This window comes from Acanthopagrus latus, chromosome 15, assembly GCF_904848185.1.
Source record: "Acanthopagrus latus isolate v.2019 chromosome 15, fAcaLat1.1, whole genome shotgun sequence".
NCBI lineage: Eukaryota > Metazoa > Chordata > Actinopteri > Spariformes > Sparidae > Acanthopagrus > Acanthopagrus latus.
The window spans coordinates 22,158,083-22,171,240 of record NC_051053.1 but is presented as its reverse complement, the minus strand read 5'-3'; the positions used below and the strand labels follow the sequence as shown (position 1 = coordinate 22,171,240).

Genomic DNA, 13,158 nt, shown 5'->3' with positions numbered 1-13,158 from the left:
GGTGGAGGAGAGAGACAAGATAAAATGGTGAAGAGGACCTAATTGAATTTAAATATTGATAATCTTAAGTCTCCTGTTCCTCCCCCTAAGGTACAACCAGGGGGTCCGGGCCTGAACAGGTGTGATTACTGACGGAATTACTCGAGCGTCAGAAGGAATTAGACGTTGCTGTGGTCCGACAAGCTGCAATCTCTGTAGTCGTTTGCTCAGTTAACAGAAAATTTACCTGCATTTGGCAATCGGCCGGTGTTAATTTCTGACGCTGCTCTAGATTACAAATGCTTATAGTTCCATTAAGAGCAGCATACCCTGCGTATTCAAATGATAAATATTCAAATACATATATATTTATGTCCTGCTGGTTTCCATTTTGGCAGATTATTATCAAGCAGACATGATTACAATCTTTTACTGACTTAAAGGACCCAGGAACCAGCTGGGTGGGTGCTATTTGCCTCAGCAAAGTCGTGAGTGTCCTGTGAAATCAGGCAGCTATTGAGGGACTACTGTGGGTATTGATTGGCGTCTGCATTCCAACTATGAGGCGGGCGGGGCCGCCGACTGGCAGCACCACTAAAGAAGTCCAGTTTGATGACAGGGAATCAGCACAGAGGTGGTGTTCTCGCCAGGTTTCAGCTCCGGGCACCTTCACGCTGAGTCAGCAAATAGGGCTGCTACTCTAACTAGCTAACTGCAGCCACATTTAACAGCAGTAAGCAATCACTTTAGCAACAAAAGCTAGCGGTGTAAGGCCAACAGCGAACTCGGTCCAGAACAGTAGCACTAGTTAGCAGTTGCTTGAGCAACTTGTGAAGCTGTCCAGAGCTCAGACAGAGCTCATACTTTCTTCACAAAATACGATCCATTTTCATCCAAATCAGTGACTACAGTTCTGAAGTTTCTGCAGTTTGTGCGCAGTAATCCCTGAGGCCCAGTCCAAAGAAACACGCACAGACAGAAAGCGCACAGCTAGTGCACGGCCCCCGAGTGCACGATGAGTCATCAACACTTTTTGATCGTTATTTCTCGGAAGTTACAAACTCTAAAATAAAATAACCGACAAGACTGGTGCATAGGTGAGACACAGAGCAAGACATACGTGACAAAAACACTTAAACAATCGTTTTTGACCACATGTGAACTTTACAGAGAATCCAAAGGGATGCTAATAAAACTTGGTACATTCAGGTGCAGGACATTTTTTAAAGATCGGAATAAATTAATGTGGTCCTACCACAGAGTTTGGGGGTTATTAATTAATTGATAAGGGCCTACTTTTTTCATGCCCTTGGTTATCCCCTAGGATGCCTCACTTCTATCGGAGCTCGACACATTTCTTTACATCTTACTAATTGTAAGTCACAACGTATGACACGCTGTATGTATGTATGCTGCCTCCATAATGACACTGTTGAAACGGTCTTTCTCTTTCTCTTTAAATAATTTGTTAAAAATTTCGGGATTCATTTCGTATTTATTTGCTTTCTTCCCAAGAGTTAGACATGAAGGTCAACACAACTCTTACATCTCTTGTCTTTGTCTTGTTTTGTGCTCAAATACTTGCACATTATTGCATTCATCCTACATATATTTAATCATAACTGGACTATTTCATATTTTTCACATATTTCTGTCCATATTATATGGACGTTTTATTATATATTACAATGTTTTCTTCGTGTGAGGACGGTTTTGTTCCTAAAAAAAAATCAACAACTGCAATTGAATATAACACTTTGAGCACAATTTTGTCTTGACTTCAAATGTACAATACATGCAAGAAGCACCATTATGTACAGTGGTTTCTCTGGCAAAGGATGACTTTAAAAACACATCTGCATCATATTCACTTACTCAAATACCTTAATAATACTGCAGTGCTTACATTTTATTTTGATTCCTAAATTCTAAAGCCACAGTTGACTTTGTTGCCTTGAGCATTTTTTGTTGTAATCAAAGAAAGACAGTTCTTGAGTTCACTTTCCACAGATTTCTAGACATTTCAGCCATGCTGCAAAACATCCTGTGCATTCAGTTATTCTTTTTGCTTTTGTGCAGGCGTTGACATATTCAAGGTGAGTTCTTGTTATTCTCGACATCTTATAATGATCTAGGATCAACATTTTGTCTTTAGGCTGAATCTGAATCAACACTCACTTTGTTTGAGTTTTGACTTTTGTCGTTACCTCGGACGTACAGCCCCTGCACTCAGGGTCTCTGGATAATTGCAGAAATAACGTCATGAGAGCAGCGTCTTAGCTGTATCTGCTGTCGTCATCCACTGACTTTTTCTTAATACGTGCAGTCTTAAGTAAAGCAGCCTCTCATGGAGATTAAATAAAATTGAATTATTTCTGAGGAATAAGAGAGTTGTTTGCATGTGTGGACAGAAGATGCACAGACAGCTGACTCATCTCATCTCATAGTACTGCAGAACTATATAAAACTGAGTCTATAACAAAATAACAAATACTCAACCAATGACAAGACACTGAGAAAAGGACAGTGAAATAAATCTTAATGACGACCTGGACAATGCCACCAAATTCTGTATTTTTACCCACTGTTCAGTCGGAGAGTCACGGAAACAACCAAGAATTCAGATTAACCTTCTGCATACCTGGCCCATCTCCAATTTGCAGAGGCATACGAGACAATCTACCAAGAGCTCAATGAAGCAGATGAGGAGAAGCAGTGTACCGGTCTATCAAGCACAAGGTCTGTGAAGAGGAGGAGGCCCGCGATTGGGAAATGAGGCAGCTGGAATGGCTGTAAGATGGAGGAGGCAAACTCAACAAATGCTTCAGATGTAGTGGTTTGAGTGGCAGGAGATGGACATTCAGCTTAAAGTACAGAAGGAAATGAAGAAGCAAGTGCAAGTTGCAACCCAAGGCCCAACACAGATGACATGATCGTCCCGACCCCAGAAGAAGAAGAAAAAGGAGAAGAAGATGGCGTTCCTTTTTTTTGTTCTGTTAAATATCCATCTCCATTGTCGTCACATTTCGTCTGCTGCCTGTATACTTTTTCTTCTGTGGAGGATTTGAATTGATGACTATCATACACATGGCATTTTAAACAACTAGATAGTCTGTGTTTCAAGGTGATGAGGGGCCGGAGCCTTTCCCAGCATGCACCGGGGCAACACCGAGGACGGTTTGACAGCCTCGCAGGACTAACACAGAATGACAAACGCGCTCATACCTACAGGCAATTCAGACTTTCTGATTCACCTTAGTTGCATGTGTTTGGACTGTGGGAAAAAAAACTAAAAAAAACTAGAGCATGCAAACACGAGGAGAAAATACACAAACAGGCAATCCATCCAGTTTTTCAGGAAGAGACACTGAAAAAGAATTCAAACAAACGTGACATTCATTCAAATTAATTCAAACATGACCCACGAAGCTCCATTCTAAAACATGTTGTGAAGTGAACGTTGCTCTGTTCATCCGTGGTGCCTCCTTGGTCTCACTTAAGTGACAAGTTATTGTTACGCTGTTTGGATAAAGTTAGATTTTGAACCCAAAATGGTTGCCCCTGACTAATTTCAGAATTGGACCTACTTCATGCCGGATTAGCTGCTGTTAGATGTTACGTTTGAAGGGGGTCATTAATTAACCAAATGATAATCTGTCAAATTTCTGGCGTGTCTGATTTTCCACAAAGCCGCTGTCAAAAGGTTCATTAGAGGAACTATAGTGAGCCTGGTCTCATATTACTGCAGCAGTGTTTTACATGTTGTTACTGCTGCCGTCTTTACTGAGACTTTGCTTTGATTCCAACAAATCGTAACTTTGCTGGAGAACAGACCACTTTGTCTGCATCCTCTAGTCATCTTTACTTCCATATTCATATTCTTATTTTTTGTTTTTTTGTGGGTTACTTTTAGTTCAATCAATAAAATCAAAACACAACAAAGTGCAACGGACAGATTAAGTGAATAAATGATGATGTGCATGACACATGTGACTTCAAAGTCCACTGAAGCTTCTGCTCCTCTGAAGAGATGAAAATACCGGCAGATTAAAGTCTACTCATCACTCCACGCAGATCTGATGTAACCTTCCTCACATAAATACATGAAACAAATAGAAAAATGTCATATTTTCATCATGTTTTCTTGGTTTTGGGCCCTGCCTATGGACCTGTAATGAGAGCTGGATACTGCACCAGGAGTGGAGCCCTGCTCGTATCTGTGGAAGCTTCTGAGAGACGCATAGAGACAAAAGAAAACCTGGGATTAAATGCGTCTCAACATGCATCTTGTGACTGGATCTCACTTCCCTACTCTACCTAGCCCACACGTGTCCTTAACGACTCTGTAAGGTCACTCCCACACAGGGTTTAAAAGCCTGCACCTCCCCTCCAGTTAGTCAGAACTGAAGAAGCCTGTTGGACCAGAGGTGAAACGTCTCCCAGAAACTGAGACACGTCCAGTTGCCTACGATACAGCACTTAGAGTTAACCATGACTGACTGAGATCTGTCATCAACATCTTCCCTACTCTGTATGCAAATACACCTGCATCATCTGAACAAAGGGATATATGTTTTGTTTGTTTTTTTACACAAACGATCTTCATGTAAAATGTTTGCCAAATGGTAGGCCCAAATACTTACAAATGTGCTTTATACAGTGTTTTTACGGATCTCCTAACTCAACAACTTACAAAACAACTTCTCAAATGTTGTAGTGTCACATGTTTACCATCAGTATGTGATATTTTTCAGTAAATTTGGTGTAGAACTTGAAATCAGTTGAATCAATGCACTTCAGAGACGGAAGCAGACAGGCTCTTACACCACTGCCACAAGAAATCTGAAGACTTTTTTTTACAAAGAAAGAAACATCTTAATATATCAGATCTTGTATTTCATGCTGAATTCACAAGAAGGTACCACTGATTTAGAAGGTGACTGACTTCTGGTTCAGCCCCTGGCCAACCTGAATGAGGATAAAATGATTTAATCATCCTGCTGTTCAGGAAATTCCAAATTTTAATCATTTGAATGGATCAAATATCATTAAAACGAGTCATTTTCGGGCTGTGTGATGGTCAAAATGTATCCACAGTTTTACAGCTGCTTCTTTCAGAATGTAAGCTTACGTCACTTTACCACTTTACTTTTACTTTCCTATTTGGGCCCCCAAAATTATGTAAAATTGGCCTAAACACCAGGTGCTCCTCCTGAGGGGCTCTGGTTCATCTGTTTCTCTCCTAAATACTTCATCTCTTAACATGATGGTATAATGGAGAATTATAATGGAGATAAGCTACTGCTTATCTCAATAAACCAACTTTTATTTATTGCATTAGGAGAGCGGGTGGAAACGAGAATCCATTCACATGCAGAAGGATACTTCAGTTTCTTACACTGTAATCAAATCCCTCAAGTTTGCTTGTTGATGGCTATCGTCAAATTGTACAAATCCAGCGAGAGGACTTATTGAAATTCTACATGAGACGAACTGGCCAAACTTCCCAGCACACCGTCAGGTCTATTTTCCAGCCAGTGGGCTGCCATCTTCTTTTTGATTGTTGGACAACTTGGCAAAATACAGCAGATGTCTTGTAGATGACAAAACATCTCTCTGAGGATTTAGAACGATGGTAAGTGTTTTGTCTTCTAGGAAAACAAAGTAAAGCACAAACAGGGGCTCGTGTGAAGTCCACAATCACCACATGAAACGCTGTTGTAGCTGCGATTGATTGAGGACTCGATCACGTCATCCATGTTTTTCATGTTGATTGAAAAGCTCAAGTGACAATGGCAGCTTTGTTTTCAAACCGTGATAATTGGACAAATGATAAAAGAAGCAACAACATTCACTCTGGACTTGACAAAAGTAAATATCAAGTCAATAACAAGCTCAGACAATGTCTCTCTGACACACTGTACGTACAAATTGGCTGATGTCCTGCGAGCTTAATACGAAAACAATTATCTGATTTCTGAGTTTTTCAACAAACACATCGCAGAAGGCTGCACAATATGGCTTCCTGACAATTTTTAGAAGTGTGGGCAGCCGGACATCTTGGCTTCATGCATGACAACGTCGACATGTGAGGACGTCTGTCTGAAGTGTCAAGACAGAGCAGCATGTTCCCACACAGGCTGAGTCACATCAACAAGCCAGAGGAGGCATTACGTATATGAGCGCTGCAACATTCACACCCTTCCTTCCTTCTGTCTTTATATTTTTGTGTATCCACTCAAACACTTGTCAATACTCTGCCTCTCATCACTCGCCGTGTCAGATAAGGTTGCCCACTGATGTGTGACGGGCTGCTTAACCTCTTTCAAATCTTCTCAGACGCAGGGAAGCTGTTTGTAGCCTGAACTGTAACTGTTTGCAAGTTTAACAAACATACTGAACCTGGGAAAGAGACATTGGCTCAACTTGAATTCGATGAGGCCGTGGCACGTAGCAGACGTGGGGACACATTATTTGCAGGCGGGAGAGAAAACACACTCCGTCATCAAACTGGACTGTAATGATACGTACCTGCAAAATCCTGGTGACGATGACTCGAATCACAGATTAAACGTGACGACTAAAATGTATTGAGTTTTACGGATGGACAGGCACGGACCTCGCCTTCCTTGGAAAATAAATTTGTCAGGTGAATCAAAATTCCCAGTCAAGTTTATCATTTCAGGTAACTGTAGGTCACTAGTTTTCCATATCTTAGGGCTCGTTGGGGAAAAATGTCTACATAGGTATATATTCAGTGATTATAAGAATACTGGCTGATAATTAAATATCAGAATCAGCGGCAACCCCAACAGTCCATTATCAGTCAGTGTTTTCTGTATTTTCAAAGACTGGGTTCACTCATCAGATGACCGATAGTCTGACAAAGTGTGGCCACTTTGCAAATTGACTTGACTTACAAATGACTTGTTAGCAAAACAATTGCAGCTTTTCTTGCATTTACGGGAAAAGCGATCCAAAGAACTCATCGACAAGTGTTAACCATTATTATTCGCTCATGTGACGCCACTCAGCCAGTGGAATCTGTGCACTGCTCGAAGCGTTGTGTTTTGAGTCAGAGAAACACAAAAACAGATGAGAGAAGACATCCGAATAAAATGAAGCCAGAGAACACGGAGCTCTGATCGAGAATGGACTCTTAAAGCTTCCTACGGGCAGTTAAACATCAGCATGACTCATCCGTCTGAATCCTGAACAGGTCAGTGTTCCCTCGGTTAAAATTTGCCAAAGTGGGTGCAACCTTTAAAGTATTTACCTTTCAATTATCCAGAACAGTTTAACAGTAGTCCTCAGAGTTTTCTCTAGAAACTTTTAATACAAAAGTGCTTTTGGCAGCACCTTTTGTGTCTCCCATCAAGAACTACTGAAGAAATGTTTCTGTTTAATGTCCGTCACCCCCCACGGTGCCATGAAGTATCCGCCCTCCTGGTGGGCGGCTCTTGTTACCTCTCTCTAGTGGCAGGTAGGCTAACTGTTTCCCTCTGCTTCCAGTCTTTATGCTAAGCTATGCTAATGACCTTTCTAATATTTGCTGTGCAGGCGTGCATGTGGTGTCTTCTCATCAGAATTTCTGCCATAAAACGAGTGAGTGTATCTCCACAAATGTCAAGTGATTCCCTCAAGGATGTTTCATAAAAAAACACGTCTTGATCTGTTTGCTGGGGCTCACTTATTCTGTTGCCTGTTTCACTGATTATTTGTCTACGTGTGTTTGACAAACTCACAGTCAGATTTAAAGCTCTTCATCAAGGACTTCACATGTTCAGTGTCAGATTCAGTGCTGCGTTAGAGGCACTTGCTACAGCTGCCTTTAAATCTGTTTCGTTAATACAAGACTGGGAGGAAGTCTTATGTGTCTGAGAGATGTATCATTTGTTTTGGATTGAGCAGAAGGAAAACTCTGCCTCCATCTCATGCTCTTATCAGTCTGCACGCTGCCCTGAGATGATGTCATCGTGTCAGTTCTCACAGCTGTGCCGGTGGCGCACAATTATACACATCTGTAGAGCCAAACGCAGACATCTCGCACTGGCTCACAGCCTCTACGCACTTAATAAACAGATGAGTAATAAATTCTAAAAACTCAATACAAGACAAACAAGACATAAATACTTTTCTTTAGCCCCGAGGCCAAAATGAGATGCACTATCCAAGAATCTCTGGCTCAACAGATCAAGCCCAGGCCAGATGCCACAGTCTGTTAGCCTCTAATTTTAGCGTTAAATCACACCTCCAAATCGTCTGTCTTTCATCTCGGCAACGTTGCCGAGGAGCAATTTACGCCTGCAGGATGTCAAAAAAGCTAATTCACGATTACATCTCCAGCCGGCTGGGCTACCACACGTTTTCACTGCTCTTACTGAAGAAGTATATTAAGGGGGTACAAATTATTAAAATTCTGCTGCCCGTCTCCTGATCAAAACCAGAAGAAAAGGGAGAGCACATGAACGTGCTTTTCAGCTGAACTTCACACGGCTCCCCATATCTTCCAGAATCTAAATGGCTTCGGACCAGCTTACATCGCCGTCCCCCAGATGTTTTGGGAGCCGTCACATTCGCTCTCGTCCACCGCTGTTGGACCGTTAGATGTTCAGAACCCCACACAGAAGAAAAAAACTGGATGTTCCCAGTTGATGTGAGATTGCTAGTCCTCTGGAAAGCAAGACTTCAGCTTTCAACTTATCTTTTTAACTTCTGAATCTTTACTTCTGCCCATATTTAGTATTTCACAGCACGACTGTGATGCCATTTTGTACTTGTTGGATTATTTTAACCTCTCTGCTGTACGATGACTTTTCACTTTCACCCTCCAGTAGCTGTTCCCGCGTACATAGATTAAAGTCTGCTTAACTCCGAGGAAGTGTATCAGTCAGTAACCTTCTTGTGCGATCACCTATTTTTGAGCACGGCCGATAAGGCTCTGGCAAGAAGATAGGTACACAGAGAGGTTCGCTGGATTCAGTTTATGCAGGAAATATGCCCACAGCCGAGAGGAAGAAGTGATTTGACTGAAATAAAACTGCACAATTTGTCTTTAGAGGTGTGTGTGGGTGAGGGAGAGACAGTGAATACATGGAAGAAAGAGGAAATGATTGAAGACACAGTGCCACAAGGAGAACATGCAGTTTTGACTCATTTTTTTTTTCATTTAAACTTCAGCCTACATGCCAAGTCAGCTAATCAATAGACAAAAGGATAGATGGTGTGTGTGTGTGTGTGTGTGTGTGTGTGTGTGTGTGTGTGTGTGTGTGTGTGTGTCAGAGAGAGAGAGAGAGAAGGAGGGAGGGGGAGATTTAAGCAAGGCCAGACTGATTCCTGAAACTGTGCCACCACTCAGCAGTCACACATTTCATCTCAGTCCAAACTAACGCTTTAAATCACTCAGATGCCCTCGTCAGTGCGTGAGTGACCACTGACCACACTGCGTCAAACACTAAAAAAAAAAAAAGCCCCGTGCGTAAAAATCTGGAGCACATCCACTACTCACGCTGCTGTTCTGCCCGGACCAGTGCACCATCGCCTGGTTGTGCGCCGTGTCCCCGGTGAGCGCAAATGTCGAACTTGTGAGCTGAAACTCCTCCTGGTCCGAAAACGCAGCGTCCTCCCCGCCCTCCGGTCTGAATCCGGACCAAGTCTCTGCGCTCCTCGCGCTCCGCGTTCGCCTCCAGCTGGCCACAGCCGCGTCCTCCTCCACCGTCTCATCGCCCTGCGCACCGTCTCCTGCGTAAAAGCGGCTGTTTTTACCCTCGTCGCTGCTATTTTCGTCCGGGGAGAGGGCAGCCGCGCGTGAAAGACTTTGAGCAACCACTTTGGGCTGGGAAAGTTTCTGCTGGCCGTCCTTCTCCAGACAACTTGTGCCATTTCCCTGCACTTTGCGCGAACTTTCTTCGCTCGTGGTTAATTCCGCAACGCTGTGCCTCTCCTCCCCGCCGGCGCTGGGTTCGGCGCCCGGTGACCTCTCGGTAAATCCAACAAAATCCTCGCCGAAATTCACCAAATCCAGCGCCGAGAGTTCCCGGGCGGACGCTGCTGTGATCGGCGGCAGCTGGCAGGAGGGGATGCACCTGACCTCCGCTCTTGTTCCGCCCAGGATGGAAGTTAGGGTGAAGAGCCAAATCCACTCGGAGAAAATGAGAAAAAGGCAGTGACCGAGGCGCGTCTCCATTCTACGTTAATTCCGACTTCGGGCGCGTTAGAAGCACATCGTTGTCACTGTGGAGCGCGTGTCTGTCATCACCTGGCAAAGTGGAGTCCGTGAACGCACTGTGGGGAGGTGCAGCGGACAAGTGCTCCCAAGTGCTGATGCAAACGATGCATCAGAGGAGGAGCTGGAGGCTGAATCCCGGACGAGAGGGGAGAGAGGGGCTCATACCCCCGCATCCTCATCTCAACCTGGATGGGAGAGGGAGGGATGGAGAGAGAGAGGGAGAGAGAGAGAGAGAGAGATGGAGAGATGGAGAGAGGGAGAGGGAGAGAGAGAGAGAGGGAGATGGGAAGAAACAGCAGCTGAGCGTACTCTTAATTAAGTTTTATTTCTGGAGAGGAACATGACGCCCTGAGGGGGTATATTTTATTCTGTTTTTGATCAGAAACACTGTGTCACAATGAGATATCTGACTGGATCATCATCCCATATGTAATTACGCATCGGATTAAAACAATCTGGCAAACCCCCCCTTCAGATGTTCGGCTTCCCTGGGGAGAAGTCTAGAAACATTACTGGGTCTGCCTGCGCTCGTCTTTGCGCGGAAATGCTCCTGACAGGAGCTTTATGGAAGATACAATGAGGCTTTGCATTTTCCATTAGCGCAGGCCTGGGTAATCAATTAACAGGATTGCCTGTGTTCACTGTCAATTATGTCGTGCAGGTATAATGTCTCTGTTTTTTGGCCCGATTGCAGAATGGGCTTGAAAATTGTTCTGCTCAGGCTGCCCTTCCTGTACCACCCGCTCCACACTGCTCAGTGCAATATTTCCCCCCCCACAAAAAAAAATTCTGCTCTGTTTTTTGTGCCCTTTCCTCTGGTTAATGGCTGGTTGTCTGACAGAAAATAATGAGAAGGATTCAAATCGGAGGTGAGCGAGTTCTCCAACAAACCCCCTCTGGTCTCTGCTGTTGTAAGCAAAAGAGGAGAAAGCCGGCAGGTGCCATGGCAATAATGGAGAACCCATTATTACCATGCAATGCAGACACCCTTGGAATATATTGTTATATTTCTCTATACTTTGGGCTTTGTTCCAGTCAGCTAATGGTAAACCATTAGGAGAACTAGAGCCTGTCCAAACCCTGTGATTAGATTCTATTTCTGGGCAGCATTTAGTCAATAAGATGAGGATGCTGTTGACTGGTGACTGATGCCGAAGAGACTCCTTGTATTGAGCTGTGTTCTCTCCATCGCTCTGAGCTGCGACGTGATCCTGTTCCACATACGGGTCAACTGCACAGAGACGTCTTTCATTGGCAGCCATTAGTGATGCAGTGAGCAAGAGCTGTCTCAATCTGTTTCAGTTAGCCCCCACCAGACAAGGGGAAACCAGTCTATAATGCAGATTGATGGCTGACTGAGAATTTCAATCATGGAGAACATTGCCTAAAAAGCTCAAGTTCTCCGACTGTGATGCAAACCTAATGCCCAGTCCGGCTTCGATGCAGGGGAAATCTGCTGCCTGTGTTGTTGCACCTGCACCACTTCTTCCATGTACTTTTTTTTTTTTGACTCACTGTGTCTGTGATACATCTGCAATGACATACTGGAGTGATCATAATGGACTTTTGCCTGAGCTGTCTGCTTAGTTTAGACATGGATGGCTGTGCACACACTGGGTTTGTGTATAATTCGTTCCTGGTGCTTTATCTTGTTTTTCTGGTAATAACTGCTGCAAATAACTTCCACCGAGACGGATGCAACTCACAGTTATCTTCATTATCGCCATCATATATCCAGATTAACACCAATTAACTGTCTAAAGGTCATATTGATAACAATTTATGCAGACAACTCATTTTTTTAAAGAATAATACCTCGACAGAGATTGCAGAAAGGCGCAGTATAAAAGTATCTCTTCTCCTTAAAAACCTTATTATGATTGTGAATCAGTTATTTTACAATTGATTGTTTTGTTCACGTCTGTGTAAGAATCTCGATGATTAGTTCCACCTTTTACAAGGTTGATCAACAAACAGCCAATTTTTTGAAAAATGTAAGAATGTTACTTTGCTCCCAGCATACTGTCATGCCCAACTGTTAGCTAGCTAGTGATATAAATGTTAAGGTTTAGAAGCTGAATGTTATAATTTCCACCTTTAAAGAAGAAATTTGAAAGAGAAGTTGATTATTGAGTCTCATTCCCAAATTGTCAAAAAATGACGCACTGGGACGGCAGCCAGCCGATCTATAATATTTAACACATCAGTATTTGACGAGCTGGGAATAAAACTCAAAAATCTGCTTTTCTCTTTTTTTTAAAGTCTTTTTTAAGACTTTTAAGTGTCAGAAAATGCTTTGGAAATAAAAGACAGAAAAAAAGCCTCATTACAGTTTCCCAGGAACTAAGGTGGCATTTTCAATTTACTTGCTTCATCCAAAAAAACAAGCAAAAAAAACCCAAAAAAACAGAAACATTTAAAACTAGCTTGAGCTGAGAAATGATTTCAATTCACAGATGATTCAGGCATATATGACCTACTTAAGCAACAAGGCCATCAACAAGAAGATCAGAGAAGTCATAAAGTAAGTCATAAAAAAAAAAGAAGATCTTCATGGTGTTAAGGGGTGAATTGAGGGTTTCACAGCACCAGGACCATCATATTACATTTATTAATCTTACATAGCCAGAAATAGATACGTTACGTCATCGCCATGCCTGCTGGAAACTGCTGCATCTTTCTCTCACCTGCTTTCAAAGTCAGTTTGCTCATTAGTGAAATCAGAATCTTTTAGACACATGGCAGCGGTGCTCATACCACTTTGTCCACAAATGCCAGATTTAATCTTAGCAAGGTAGCAAGGTGTAGGCACACAAAAACACATGGCAAAGATTGAGAAAAGAAGGTGTTTTGGCTTAAAATACCTGTTTTGGTTACCAGGAACATGGCTGCAGACGTCCCGACCTGTCGTCAAATATTTCATTTTTTTGTTGCCACAAAGACAGCTGGGA

At 42.9% G+C, this 13,158-nt stretch overlaps 1 protein-coding gene across 4 annotated transcripts in view; it reads right to left on the bottom strand.

The window, feature by feature from the left end:
• Positions 1-13,158, bottom strand: part of LOC119033422 (VPS10 domain-containing receptor SorCS1-like) — a 141,439-nt gene that overhangs the window by 50,709 nt on the left and 77,572 nt on the right. For 3 of the 4 annotated variants that reach the window (XM_037123475.1, XM_037123476.1, XM_037123477.1), the window contains exon 4: positions 9,488-10,392. The exons of the other annotated variant lie outside the window; for it this stretch is intronic. In XM_037123475.1, the coding sequence (XP_036979370.1) occupies positions 9,488-10,165 (678 nt within the window). In that variant the 5' untranslated portion in view covers positions 10,166-10,392. The remainder of the gene's footprint in view (positions 1-9,487; positions 10,393-13,158) is intronic. 4 annotated transcript variants of the gene reach the window in all.